This window comes from Sus scrofa, chromosome 16 (genome assembly GCF_054392235.1).
Source record: "Sus scrofa isolate SSC_HxYL_T2T_F1_AM1 chromosome 16, Sscrofa_HxYL_maternal_Yorkshire_Landrace_v2.0, whole genome shotgun sequence".
Classification (NCBI taxonomy): domain Eukaryota; kingdom Metazoa; phylum Chordata; class Mammalia; order Artiodactyla; family Suidae; genus Sus; species Sus scrofa.
The window spans coordinates 67751453-67766743 of NC_139398.1; the positions used below are offsets into that span (position 1 = coordinate 67751453).

Here is a 15291-nt window from a genome sequence, read left to right on the forward strand (position 1 = left end):
TCCGACTAGGAACCATGAGGTTGCGGGGTCGATCCCTGCCCTTGCTCAGTGGGTTAAGGATCTGGCGTTGCCGTGAGCTGTGGTGTAGGTTGCAGACGCAGCTCGGATCCTGAGTTGCTATGGCCCAGGTGTAGGCCGTCAGCTACAGCTCCGATTGGACCCCTAGCCTGGGAACCTCCATATGCTGTGGGAGTGGCCCAAGAAATGGCAAAAATACAAAAAAAAAAAAATCCGTTTTATTTACTGATGTCGCCCCAGGCCTGGCACAAAAATACATGCTCAATAAGTATCTGTGGAATGGATGAGTGAACAAACTCTGAACACCTGTGTCAAAGGTACTCTGAGTTGTATGTGTGACGGAGGAGCTGTCTATAGCGGCCTGAGGACATCCTTCTGAAGGGGCTGAGGAGGGTCTCCCCACCTCCCACCCTGGGACTGCTGTGAGGGATGTAATGTGACTTTTCTACTGAGTGTACAGGCCCAGAAGAGCTCTCTGGTGAGGGGGACTCTGGGGTCCACATGTAATCATCAGCCGTGGGCACAGACTAGTTTGTTGAATGACTTGGCATCTACAGGTGTGAGCGAGAGCCCACTGAAGAGTCATTTAACATCAGTAATCATCCCCAGAAATGCCATCAAAACCACTGTAAGACACCACCTCATACTTGTCAGACGCTCTCATCAAAAAAACAAGACACGCTGTGTTGGCGAGGATGTGGAGAAAAGGGAACACTCAGGCACTGCTGATGGGAATGTGAGTTGGTGCAGCCACTATGGAAAATAGCATCGAGGGTCCTCAAAAGTTAAAAACAAAATTACTATATAATCCAGCAGTTTCACTCCTGGGTATTTATCCAAGGAAAACACTCATTTAAAAAGATACACACATCCATTGCACATCGCAGCACTATTTGCAATGGCCAAGATATGGAACCTAAGTGTTCACGGACAGGTGAATGGATAAAGAAGATGCGTGTGCGTGTGAGATACACATATATTATGCATATATGATATACATTCTATATAATGGAACATTACTCAGCTATAGAGAAGAATGAAATCTTGTCATATGTGACAACATGGGTGGACCTGGAGGGTATAATGCTAAATAAGTCAGAGAAAGACAAACACCATATGTTTTCACTTTTTTTTTTTTTTTTTGTCTTTTCTAGGGCCACACCCATGGCATATGGAGATTCCTAGGCTAGGGGTCGAATCAGAGCTGTAGCCGCCAGCCTACACCACAGCCACAGCAATGCCAGATCCAAGCCGCATCTGCAACCTACAACACAGCTCATGGCAACGCTGGATCCTCAACCTACTGAGCAAGGTCAGGGATCGAACCCTCAACCTCATGGTTCCCAGTCAGATTCGTTAACCACTGAGCCACGATGGGAACTCCCGGTATGTTTTCACTTAAATGTGGGATCTAAAAAATAAAACAGGAGTTCCCTGGTGGCCTAGTGCTTAAAGGTTTCGGCGTTGTCACTGCTGTGGCTCAGGTTCGATTCCTGGCCTGGAATTTCTACAAGCTGTGGGCACAGCCAAGAAAACCAAATCAACAGCAAAAGGGCTATATTGCTAAAATAAAAGGTTATAGTAAACTTTTGGGAAAAAACCCCCAATAAATGAACAAACATAATAAAACAGAAACAGACTCAAAGATATAGAGAACAAACAGGTGGTTGCCAGAGGGGAGGAGAGTAGGGGATGGGTTAAATAGGGGAAGGGGATTAAGAGGTATAATTCTGGTTATAAAATAGATCACAGGGATGTAATGTACAACACAGGGAATATAGTCAATAGTATTGTAATAACTTTGGTGTGTATTCTGTAAAAATATTGAATCACTAAAACTAACATAATATTGTAAGTCAACCACAGTTCAATAAAAAAGTCACTTAAGAATATAGGTTTGAAATTGCCTTAAAAAGTGTGTCAGCATCGAGCAGAGAAAAGTCTGGCTTTAGTCCAGCAACGATCATACATTCACGCAGCATCTCTCTGCAAAATAGGTGCTGAGGGCTGTGCGGCGTGGATTTCCAGACTTTGGTTATTCGGAGTCACCCGTCACAACCACCTGTCCTGCTGGTTTTGTCATAGCCAGCTATCACCTGTGCTTGTATTTACTATCTAATTTAACATGTCTGTGCCTTTTTAAGCAAATCCGTGTTAAAAAAGACACTTTATGTCACTACCAGCAGTGAAGAAGCAGACTCACTTGATGCAAACAGAAAATAATTGTAAAATTAAAACAAAGCCATGCAATTAAATTGGAGCATGATTTTGTTACCTGCTACTGAGGGAGTCTTAGACCCGCTCTCGCCATTAAAAAGGGAGATTAGAAGTGTTAATGAGGTATTAAATACATACAGCGCCAAGTGGAGGTTTTCTCCCCCGCCAAATCGGAAGAATAAAAAGAGCACTGAAAAGAGACTAACTTGGAGTTCCCGTCGTGGCTCAGTGGTTAACGAATCCGACTAGGAACCATGAGGTTGCGGGTTCGATCCCTGCCCTTGCTCAGTGGGTTAAGGATCCGGCATTGCTGTGAACTGCGGTGTAGGTTGCAGACATGGCTCGGATCCCACGTTGCTGTGGCTCTGGCGTAGGCCGGCGGCTGCAGCTCCAATTAGACCCCTAGCCTGGGAACCTCCATATGCTGCAGGAGCGGCCCAAGAAATGGCAAAAAGACCAAAAAAAAAAAAAAAAAAGACTAACTTTCCCCATCTGTGTCTCCATGTTATTTAATACCCTCATCTGCACAACATGTAAAATCAGCCCATCTTTCACCAGGGATATGGAGGAAATCCCAGGAAAGGCAAGAGGGGTCCTTGTCTTCAGAAGACTCCCCCCATCCTGATCTCTTCCCTGCAGCGGTCCCTCCCTGGTACCCGGCAGATGATGTAAAGAAGCCCCTGCCTCTGGGACCAGATATTTTAATGGCTGCTCCCAGGAACCGTAATAACTCATGTCATCCACATGCTGGTTCTCAGTTTCTTTCTCTCTCTTATTTTTCTTTTTAGGGCCGCCCCTGCAGCATATGGAAGTTTCCAGGCTAGGGGTCGAATCGGAGCTGCAGGTCCCTGCTTACACCACGGCCACAGCAACGCCAGATCTGAGCTGTGTCTGCAACCTACACTGCAGCTAGCGAAGAACTAGTCGGGTTCTTAACCTGCTGAGCCACAACGGGAACTCCTGTTTTTCAGTTCCTAACACAGCTTGGTTTCTGAGTCTGAACCTGCTCTGCAATGTTTATTCAAGGTGCTTGCCTCTACCGCTCTGCAGAAGGCACATCGAGCGTCACACAAACACCCCCTCCTCCTGCTAGCATCACACCCCTGGTGTTATCTGGCGACAGGCTCCCTAAACAATCTGTTGAGAGGGAGCTGATGAAGGGGGTCCCTCCTGATAGCCCATCAGTGCCCCTCCTTGCACTGCATTTTGCTATGTGGATGCAGATTTGACCACTGGTATGCTTGATCCCGCCAAAGGGGCTCTTTTACACCAGCCTTTTTAGACTCCATATTCGTGCAGCAGAAGGACCCGAATACTAGAGGAGGCTCTCTAATAAACGCTGTCAGCTAGCAGCCTAGGTGTTAAGATAGAGACGAGGGTAAAGCCAGGAGGAGGTTGTGCCTCCCTCCTCCACAAAATTGGCTTCACACTCATGTGTGCCTGGGGGTTTATAAGGCCAGAGACCTGCCAGGGAGAAGGGTGGGGAGCCAACCTGAATCCTCAGGGGCGATATCGAGGAGGTTTGCGTAATTCCAAGTCTGGGGTTTCTGATGTGCCCGTGCCCCAGGGAGGAGAGTTGGGATCTGTTTCAGGGTGGAGCTGGAGACCCCTGGAAACCCAGAGAATTAGGCAAAGGGGGAATCCTCACTGCTTCCTCACTAACTCCCCATGGCCAGGACCATGGCCAGTTATGAACAACCAATGCCTTCCTACCGGGCATCAGCCTTGGCAGGGGGCCAGGTGCTTTTCCCCGTCATGATGCATTTACTTTGCACAGCCTTAAGGGTGAGGGCTGGGATCAGCACAGTGCTGCCAATGAAGAAACGGAGGCTCAGAAAGGTTAAGACATCTTGTCCAAGTCACACAGCTAGTGCATCGCTAGGCCGGGATTGGTGTCTGGAGACGTACGCGGGTTCTAACATCAGAAGGAATAATGCTGAGGACAGGTCAGGCTTGGGCCTGAGCACAGGTCTTGGCTTGCCCAGGAACGAGGAGTTTCCCAAGACGCTAACATGGTAAGAGCCCAGGGCAGTTCGGCTTGCTGGGGAGAGGGTCTGTCTCTCAAGTCCATCTTTTATTTATTTATTTTTGTTTGGGAAAGGAATAACTTCCTGCCCTCCCTCACTTCCTCCTGGCAGCTACACCTGTCTTCCAGCATGACCCATTTCCCACCCCTTTGAGCTCCTAACAGGTATTCTAAGCTGCTCTCTCTCTCTCTCTCTTTTTAAGGGCTACAACCATGGCATATGGAAGTTCCCAGGCTAGGGGTCAAACTGGAGCTGCAGCCTCCAGCCTATGCCACAGCTACCGCAACTCGGGATCTGAGCTGGGTCTGAGACCTGCAACACCGGATCCTTAACCCACTGAGCGAGGTCAGGGATTGAACCCGCGTCCTCATGGATACTAATCACGTTTGTTACTGCTGAGCCACAACGGGAGCTCCGAGGCTGCTCTCCTTTGTGCCAGCATTGCAGGGCAGCAAACAGCCTCCTCTAGCCTCAGAAGCTGACTCTGGCATTCACAGAGCTCTGTTTCTGGAACAGTAAGGATTCTTTGAGCCCCAGAGAGAGAAGATTCTGTTCCTTGCCTTCCTGCCATTGATGTCTTCATTATCTCTTCCGCTTAAAGTGTAAATGGCTAATTCAACCCCTGTGCTCATCTCCTAAGATGCAGATTGAGCCTCACATAGATGGGGTTTACAGATCAGCCAACATGGGTGGTGTTCTCTGCCGGGAGTCACTCTCCTGAGGTCCTCTCATCTTGAGCCGGCAGCAGGCGTGGGCTTATGCCTGCCTGGCTCCCTCCACCCAGCCCCACTTCACTTAATTTTGGTCACAGACATCAGCTCTCTGCACACAACTTCTCAGCATCACCTTTTATTACCTTTTATTTTAGATGCTCATATTTTCTGGATTCAATTTAGCTGGACTTGGTTCAATTTGATTTCATTCCCATTTACTGAGTCTCCATGAAGCCCTGGGATGAGGAAACCCCATCTTGCTATTCAGAAAACTCTGCTAATTTTTTTTTTTTTTCAGGAGAACTAGGAGAGTAGCACAGGGAGGTCAGGGGGGCTGACTCTGCTCTATGAATGGTTTTCTTTGGATCTTGGCAGCTGTGGGTGTCTGCTCAGCCCACCTTGAGGGTTTTCTTTTTATTTGTCTCCGGCGGATTCATCTCTTAAGGCATCCAGTGCCAAGCAGGGCTCTGAGAAGCACCTTCTTGGGAGGTGGAGGCTGCCTTCTGTGGCTAAGATAGGCACAGGCTGTCTCACCACTTCCATCATTTGCTTCTTCTGGAACACTCTTCCTTTCCCTCCCACACTTCCTAATGTCCTCTGCTCCAATGCCACCTCCTCTGAAAGACCTCTAAATACAAGAGACATTTCCCATCACTGTCTCACCCCTTACCTGTTTCATTTATCGTCAGAGCCCTTATCATTATCTGAAACTATATACATATGGGTGTGTTTTTTCCTGAGAGGCCCTTTACTTTGGAACTGCACCAAACTGGAGGAAGGCGGGGACACAAATCCTGCTAAGTCATGGGGAACAGAGCAAGCGCTGGCAGAATAGCATGGCCTTGATGAGGCACAGTGGGGAGAACAGGTGGGAAATAGGTTGGCTGTAATTCCCGCACTCGAAAGTTACCGGCTGCTTCGGTTGTAGGGGGATGCTGGGTTCAACTTCAAAGGCTCTGGATCTGGTCCATGAGGCCTGGCATGGCCACAAGTTGATCTTAAAGGTCATCTCCTTCTTTCTGCAGCATGCAGCATTGAGGGCAGCATGGTGCTTTAGGGAGCTGTGACTTTCTTTCCTATCTTGGGGCTGAATAAGTGGTCCCTGGTCACTTGAGGGTAGGGACCCTTTGGATGTGATGCTTTCCTGTCCCACGGTCAAGAGCTGTGAGTTTTCTGAAACTTTGGGGGCCTTGGAATTGGGGGCCCCATTGTTGCTCCTCTACAATGCAAGTAACAGATGAGATGGCCCTGAATTCCTTGCTGAAAGCTGATCTCTTTCATTCCTTCTATCTACCCATCTGTCCATCCACCTTCCCTCCCTCCCTCCCATCCTTCCTTCCTTCCTTCCTTGCTTATTTTCCTAAGGATAGGGACTTTACATTGCTCTCCTCTGCATCTCCAGTACTTATATTTTAGATGAAAATATTTGTGAATAGGTGAATGGATGGAGAGAGATGGATAGCGACCTTTGACTAATTTCTTACTTATCATGAGGAAGTAGCTTATTTGTCCTTCTTGAACCCTCTATTCCCCACCCTTCTCCAAGCTTCCTAAGTTCTTTTGAATTTTGCTTATAGTCCTTCTTCAGCCTTGAGCTCATTTCTGCCAACCAACCCTTCATCCTTCAGGCCCAGTTTGACATGGGGCCCTTCTGTACGACATCAAAAATTTCAAATCTGAAGTCACCTATGCACATGCGACACACACACACACGCACATTCACATGCTCTTTTGAGAAAGGAGTGTTGGCCTTGTTTATCACTGTATCACTAAATGTAGCATGCTGGCACCCTATAAATGATTGTTCAGTAAATAAGTGAATAAACACCTATGTGGTAGCCCAGACCTAATTCTGCTTTGCATTATCATTGGGGACTTGTGTTTGTATTGCACCAGCCTGGTTGTTGAGGTCGAGAACTGGGTCTTAGTCATCTCAGTAGCTCTGCTAATTCATCCTTTCACTAGTAATGGTGATGTTAAACATGAGCAGAAACCCTTTTGTGAACATCCTTTAAATGGCAGGCACTAGACTTGACCTCCACAAGTTCATTGACTTTTTTTTTTTTTAAGGGCCACACTTGTGGCATATGGAAGTTCCCAGGCTGGGGCTCAAATTGGAGCTGCAGCTGCTGGCCTGCACTACAGCTACAGCAATGCCAGAGCCAAGCCATGTCTATGATCTACACCATAGCTCACGCAATGCCGGATCCTTAACCCACTGAGCAAGGGCAGGGATTGAACCTACGTCCTCATAGATACTAGTCAGGTTCTTAACTCACTGAGCCACAGTGGGAACTCCAGTTCATTTACTTCTTATGGTCACTGTGTGAGATGATTTTATTAGTGCCTTTCAGCAGAGACAGAAACTACAGCTTAGAAATACTGGACAACTGGCCCAAGGCCCTTTGGCTTATAAAGAGAGAATCTGAACCAGGTATTTCTGAGATCAGATCCCATTCTTTCCCCCTTCATAAGGCTACTTCTCTCTTCTAGGGTAGGAAGGGCTCTTACTTTACCTGAATGGACTTGAAAATGGTTAAGACCTCTTCAAATTGACATGACTGCTTTGTGCTGCTATCACTTGACTGCTCTAGACTTGCAGTGCCAGAGTACACATCCCTCCAGGAATCTCCTAACATCAGACATGTAAGACCTTCTTCTGAAGTTACCAACAGTCTACTAGGACAACCACCCCTTGGGGAGCCAGTGCCCAAGTGAAGGGGCAAAGTCCTCACCTGTCACGTAGTTCTTCAAGTCCAGCTCATTGCTGAGAGGATTGTTGCTCTTGAACATATACAGGTTAAAGGGGGCTGGCTCCTTGCCCACGTTTTTCCACATGGTATAGTCCGGAGAGGTCCATCGTCCTGCCAGCACGTCGTAGTCACGCTGAGTGAAATGGACGAGCTTGGTCAGGGGATCGTAGAGTCCCCCATGGAAGCCAATGACCATCTGAAAGTCAGGGTTGGAGTCGTAGTAAATCTCCCCATAGGCGGTGTACTGCAACTGTTTGATCATGAGACCGTTGATGCTGAACACGGCCAGGGGAGTCCCTGTGTTATCCGAGGCAACGTAGTACTCCTCCCCACTACTGCTCTCCATGGCAAAGAGGTGACCTTGAAGGTCGTAGTAGAGCGAGGTTATTTCCGAGTTGGAGTGATTGTAGATGTGGGTGATGCGAGTTGGGTTGTGGAGGTCGGAGTAGAAATACTGCAGATGGTGGCCCAGGTTGGTCTTGTAGGAAGCCCGCCGCCCCACGCCATCATAGCGGTACTGGACACTCCACCCACTGGCCTTGTTGTAGGCTCTCGTTAGCAGGCCCTTGGAGTTGTACTCAAAGATGTCAGCACCTCGCTGGCACAGATAGCCATCATCGTCAATTTTGTACTGCACGTCGCCCAGTCTGGTTATCCGATCCCGGAGGTCATAACGCAGGGGCATGAGGCGCACACTGTTGCCTGGGTTCAGCAAGTGGAGGTTCCCATTGAGGTCGTAGCTGTAGCGCCAGGTTGGGCGGTCATTGACGGCCACACTCTGGAGCTGCCCATCCCCATCATAGTCATAGGTGTACTTAGTGGTGTTGGCATAGGGCCCCAGTTTCAGCTCCCTCTTGATCACCCTGCCCATGCTGTCATACTGCACCGTCATCCAGTACATGAGGGACCGGAACATCTCATACTGGACTTCCTTGATCCGCCCGTGGGTGTCAAAGTGTTTGCTGAGGGTCATCACGGCAGTGGTGATGATCTGGTTGATATCATAATAGATGACTCCAAACTTGCCGAAGTGCTCCACTTTGCCGGAAATCTCGTCATAGCGGTAGAGGTCCACGGGAAGGGGAGTCTCACTTATGACAGGCTTGATGCTTGCGATCCGAAAGCTGTTGTCATGATAGGTGTATTCAAACCTGGCATTGACCATGCCTTCCTCGGAGAACCGGTAGATCTGCTTGTCTACGAGTGGGCCAATCTTCCGGTACCGGATGGTGCAGGAGAAGCCCCCACTTTGGAGGTTGACCATTTTTAAGACCCCGGTGGTCTCATCATACCCGAAAGTGATGGCCGTGCTGTCGTAGACAATCTCTGACAGCTTGGAGAGCTTCCCATACTTGTAGAATACCTGGCGCCCAGTGCCCAAAAAGGATGTCTTCAGGATGCGGCCATCATCGCTGTAGTCAAAGATGACCGAAGCATTGCTCTCCGGCGGGTTGTAAGTGTTGCGGATGTAGCCAATGGAGGTGTGGGTGGACATGCTGTGCCGGGCAACGCTGGGCATGGTGACGGCATGGAGACGTTCTGAGGAGTCGTACTCGAATATGTACTGACGCTGACTCTGAAGCAGGAGGACCATGGACTGGAGGAAGGAAAGGGGAAGGGAAAACATGAGTTGGCCATTTGGGACAAAGCACACAAATAGATGGAAGTTACTGCAGTTCCTCTAATGCCAATGCAAGAGCCATGACGAATGGGGAAGTTGAGACCCGAAGTTACGGGGAAAATAATTTCATTGGGCGTGCTACTCTTCAGACCATGGTGGCTACACGGAACAGTTTCCCAAATTGGCGTGTGCAGGCAAAATACCCAGGGATCTTGTTCAAAGGCAGATTCGGATTCAGTAGTTTGATGAGGGAGGGTGGGGAAGGTGGCCTGAGAATCTGTCTTTGGAACAAGCTCTCCGGTGATGTGATGTTGCTTACACCATATTTTACAGGGTTTTGAAGGACTGAGGTGTGAGAAGCACCGAGTTTGCCTCCAGGCTCTGTAACAAGAAATTGTGAGATTGGTTAGAAATGACTGTAGCTGGCCCAGCAGGGGACAGATGTGACACAAAATACTATGTTTTGGGCACCCCTGATTAAACCTAAAGAGAAAGCACATCCTCCATTGAGAAGCTACGGAAAAGGTTACATAACATAGAATTATTGATGCTTTGGGGGAAGATGGCCTCCAACTGGAAGCAATGGGGAGCTTCTTGCCTCTCCTGGGCAACTGTTCTAATATTGCCTGGTATTAGGAGAACCGCATTCAGGAGGAACCAAAAGGACAGCAGCCCTTCTCTTAAGAGTGGAGGTGACAGCTCTGTCTGCAAGTGACCACTGTCATGAGGAGGCGAGAAAGGAAGAGATGGAAATGGACTTGTGTGAGGTGAGATCAGGTGAGAGGCCCAGGCTGAGCAAGTCCCTGTCAAATGACTAGATGGCCAGGGAAGCCTTTATGTCCTGTCGCTGCAGGACATCCACATGCAGATGGACTACCTACCAGCTGTGGCTCCAGGGCTCCAGCAGCAGCTTCCAACCCTGCCTCGCCCTGCTCTGCTCCCCTTACTCCAAGATCTTGCCCTTCTGGGTGATGCTGCCCCTGAGCAAAGGCCCAGTGACTATGGCATCCCCATGGATGTGGAAATGGCCTATGTCCAGGACAATTTCCTGACTAATGACATCCTTCATGAGGTGATGCTGCAGGTGGAGTTCTGCAAAGGCGCCCCTGATCTTGTCAGGTTCCAGGACCCCTGGCACCAGGAGCACACCTACCTTAACAAGCTCAAGATTTCCCTGGCCAGCAGGACATCCAAGGACCAGGGCCTGTACCATGTGCTGGAGCAGGTTTACAGCATCCTCAAGCAGGGGAGCTGAGGGCACCAGCCTCCAAGGACCTGGATGGCCTTTGGTCATTCTTGGCCCCTGGTGGCTCTGGGTGAGGGGAATGGGTCCAGGGCCTTTGCTGTGGCTGTACTGCTCTGTTCCTGTGTGACTGAGTTGTGTGACCACGAGAGCTCAGATAATAATAAAGGAGAGAAATGCCCTCCTCCCCCAAAAACGTCCCCTGAAGGGACCTCTTTTTACTGCTGCTCCAACCTGACCTTGGCCGACATGGAAACCTGAATCTGGTGCTTGCAGACACAGGGAATTCTGTAGCGAGAATCTGTCGGCTGGTTTGGCCAATAGGCCAAGTTAGGAGGGCGTTGCTCTGCGGGCTGGAGGTTTAGGCAGAATTCTCTACCCTAATGGCTTAATTTTGGGCAAGGCAGAAATGAATCACCGCATTTCCAATTCATAAGGAATGATTAGTTGTGCTGCCAGTGCATGCATCTGTCCACTTTGGTAGCGTAGTTTTTTTTTTTTGGGGGGGGGGGAAGAAAATCAGACAATCTGTCTTTTTTTTTTTTTTTTTTTTTGATTTTAATGGTAATAGTGCTGGGCTATGGATAACGTTTTCCCTCAGATTTCCTCCCTCTCAGAGGGTGGGCATGTGCAGGGAGCCCTTGTGGAGTCAAAGATGTTACGATGTCTCAGGACGAAGTGAATCAGGTCAGCCTAAAAAGAGCAGCGTGATTGAGAGAAAGTAAGAGGGAGAGAGAGAGAGAGCCATGTGCTCTGGCAGAGCGAGGGCTCACGTCACCCACCTTGTCAAGGTACGAGTAGCTCCACACTTTCCCATCTGCAAACATGCGGGACACGATCCGGCCTTGCTTGTCGATGTCTGTCCTCTCGCTCATGGCCCCGCGCTGCAGGCCGGCCAGGCGCCCATTGAAGAAGTAAGACACGTTGACGGCTGCCAGGCCGCTGCTGGGGAGCCAGAGGAAGGGGCGGCCCACCTGGTCGTAAATGATCCTCAGGGTGAACTTGCGGTGGTCATCGTAGATCTTCTCTGTCCGGATATTGCGGTCGTAGTCGATGGACAAGAGGTTTCTTCCATGCACCTAGAGAAACACAGTGGGCCTGTTGTGAGTGACGTCACGGGGGCATGTTAGCTCAGGCTGCCGGAGAGGATACGGCAGGCGGCCGTTGCTGGGGTATGTGTCTGCGCTGGAGGAAGAACAACCTTGAGGTTATTTTAAGAAGTGCTTTCTCAACGCCTTGACATCATAGTACACATAGAAAATGGTAATCTTTGGAGTTTCCTGGTGGCCTAGTGTTAAGGCTCTGGGTGATGGTGTCACAGCTGTGGCTCAGGTTCCATCCCTGGGCCAGAAACTTCTGCATGCCATGGGTGTAGCCTAAAAAAATGAAAATGGTAATCTTTGTAGGATGCACCAGAAGACAGAAATGAGGCTGCTTATGGTCAGAGATGACCGTCTGGGTGTGGCTGCCATGAGCAGTTATACAGGCTGTGCACTGCACAGTCACAGTCGTGCCATCACCATTATAGACAGTGAGAATGGTGAAAATTGGGCAGTGCGCAAATTACATAGCCATACATAATAGCCCTGGACCCTGGGGTTCTGACTGTCCTGCCTGGCCACTCTGGGAAGCAAGAGAATTTGCATATTTTCACACTTAGAATGATTTTTTTTGTGTGTGTGGGGTTGGGGCACATCACCAGCAAATGAGTAGCTAATGATCTTTAAGAGCAGGTGCCAAGATTTCTTCTGAACCCTCAAGGGAAAGGTTCCTAGGAAGGTGAGGGGAAGGTCTTAAAGATCCATATTTTACAAAGATGTGGGAATATAAAGCCTCATTTCTAGGCGAAGTCCTGGACTTTCCCATCTAGAGGAAAATCTTGCCACCGTCAAGGATGCGAGATATCAGCGAGTCGGTCTCAGCAGGGCTGGGGGATTCCAACAAAAGTAAGAACTGATTTACTTAGATTTGAAAGGAGAAATGGAACACATACAGATATAATTTAAGATTTATTTGGAGGTTGATCTGATCAGAGGCGAGGGCCTGTCCCAGAAGGCCGAGCTTAGAGACTAGACTCTGGGTGTAGGGGTTAAGGAGAGGGCCTCTAGAGATTCAGCTAGTCCTGAGTGGATGGCTGGAAGTGAGCCGACCCAGCTCTGGCTCTTTCAAGGTAATTGCCTGCAAATCCAGACATCCCTAGGGTGACTGCTGAAGCCAAGGGAGGATGCAAACAGGCAGAAGGAAGACATGGGAGAGAGATCTGGTAGCTCCTCACCTTACCTTCATAATTCAATAGCCCTTAACAATAGTGAGGCTGGTGATGATGACAACAATCTTTTTTTTCTTTTGTCTTTTTGGCGTTTCTGGGGCTGCTCCTGCAGCATATGGAGGTTCCCAGGCTAGGGGTCGAATTGGAGCTGTAGCCGCTGGCCTACGCCAGAGCCACAGCAACGTGGGATCCGAGCCGCGTCTGCAACCTGCACCACAGCTCCCGGCAACGCTGGATCATTAACCTACTGAGCAAGGGCAGGGATCGAACCCGCAACCTCATGGTTCCTAGGTCGGACTCGTTAACCACTGCGCCACGACGGGAACTCCCGATGACAAGATGACAACAATCTTAACCGTCCTTTGAACATGCTGAGAGCTAATATATATAGGCATTGTGTTAGGCAGCCTGCATCCACTGTCTGAGCTGATGCTCACAAACGAGGAATCTGAACCTCCACCAGAGGTTAGATACTTGCTCAAGGGCACACAACAATGAGGGAGTAGGGATGGTTTGGAACTTAAGTCTTCGGATTTTGACCTGTCAAACAACCAGATTGACTGTTTGTCGTGTGGTATATGTGTTGAGCACCCTGAGATGTATCAAATGTTGAAGAGCCTCTAAAGCATTGCTACAGCCCTTGAGGGCTCTGTATCACACCTTTGGGGGAGATAAGGAATAATTCTAATATGGCAGACACCTGTTATGCTGGGGAGCAGCACTGTACGCAGGTAAAGAACTACATTTCACAGCTTCCTTTGGAGACCGGAGTGGCTAAGGTAATTTAAGTACTAGTTGTTGGCTGGGTCTTCTGGGACCTTGAAGAAAGCTGACTTAGCTAAGAAGTAGGCACCCTTTTGTTCTTCCCACTTTACTCCTTTTCTGAGATGGAATGTCAATGTGACCACTGGTGTTCCAGGGTTCACTTTATGAATGTGGGGTGACTCTGAGGATGTTAACCTCAAAGATAATGGATCCTCCAGAGAAAGAGTCTAAATCCCTTTTGACCTAGGTGTATTCAAGACATGTAGGTCATCTGTACCAGCCATGGCTTGCTTACCTCTAGACTCCTTTCATGTCCAAAAAATAATAAGCCTATATCTTGTACAAGCTTCTTTTATTTCTAACCTGTTACTAGCAGTTGAAACCAATCTCAACTGATAAAAGCCTCTGATGCTTTGAAAGGTTCTGTGCTAGGTACTTTACATACCTGTTCCTAGTTTAATTCTCACAGCATGGGTAGAAATTATTTTATATATGCACAGTTGACTTCAGAGGGGCCACATAGCTAGAGAAGTGGCAGAGGTCGGATCTGATCCCAGGACTTCGTGATTCCCCAAACCATGGCTGTTTTCATGGCATTCTCTCAGAGAGGGGACAGAACATTTGAGATAAAACACTTAGAAAAAAGAAGACTAAAGCATGGAAGGGAGAATAAAGGTGATGAGTTCTTAGGGTTAGGAGATACAACTTCATGCAGAAGATTCATGCTATCAAACTTGCAGCAACTGGGAAGAACAGTCACAAAGGCAAAGAGTGAGTGTGGTAGGATATTTTCAATAGGTCCAGTAGTGAATGTTGTCAGAATTACTGAAGATGTTGATTGCAGATTAGAGTCACCACATCCAGAGTAACCCACAAGCTGGCATCAGAAAGATCACTTCTCCTGGAGACAAGTTTGGACATAACTGGCTTGCTTCCTCTGGGACGAGAGAAGGCCACCACGGTTCTTAATTGTGTGTTTAAGAATTTCATTTCAAGACCTCACCAACATTTTATTAGGCAGAATGAATAATGTGGCAACAATGAGGAAGGATTTCCAGGGTTTTCTGAGCCAACTGTGGGTGACTCTTCACCACCCTCTCTCCTTACTCTTTTCCCTTTGGCTTCTCTTTGCTAATATCATACAGTCCCTGGTGCATTCATTATTTATTGAACATTAAATCTCTGCTAATGTCAGGCATGGTGCCTGCTCTGGGATGCAGGGATGAACAACGCCAACAAAGCAACATGTCCCGAGAACTTATGATGGGCTTAGTGTGTTCTCAGCACTGCCCATGTTTTATCTTATTTAATCCTCATAACAACACTCCCAGGCAAGCACTATTATCCCCTGTTAAATGCAAGGCACAGATGGGTTTAAGTGCCCTGCTCAAGCTTACACAAAGAGCAAGTACTGCAGCCAGGATCCCAAGCTGGAGCTCACCATCTCTGCCCCTCGACTGTGCTGCCCACCTCTGACCAGTGGCTCTCCATCAGACATGCCATTCTAACCCTCCTGGATGCTCTCACGATCACTGCTGCTGGCCTGACTCCACAGCTGCCGAATCAGCCCCCAGGGCATAGGGGCTGGGTAATTCTGAGATGTAGTATTGGTTAAAGTACACTTAGTGTATGATATAAGGCCCTCTCTATATTCAATGACCTGGG

General features: G+C 48.6%; 1 protein-coding gene and 1 long non-coding RNA gene across 51 annotated transcripts in view; one reads left to right on the plus strand and one right to left on the minus strand.

Annotated features, from left to right (window-relative positions):
* Positions 1–15291, plus strand: part of LOC110257231 (uncharacterized) — a 70112-nt gene that overhangs the window by 30483 nt on the left and 24338 nt on the right. The window lies entirely within an intron of this gene.
* TENM2 (teneurin transmembrane protein 2) overlaps positions 1–15291 on the minus strand; it is a 1290011-nt gene that overhangs the window by 15228 nt on the left and 1259492 nt on the right. For all 48 annotated transcript variants that reach the window (XM_085001825.1, XM_085001822.1, XM_085001814.1 and 45 more), the window contains 2 exons: positions 11375–11671; positions 7711–9325 (listed from right to left, as the gene is read on the minus strand). In XM_085001825.1, the coding sequence (XP_084857951.1) occupies positions 7711–9325; positions 11375–11671 (1912 nt within the window). The remainder of the gene's footprint in view (positions 1–7710; positions 9326–11374; positions 11672–15291) is intronic.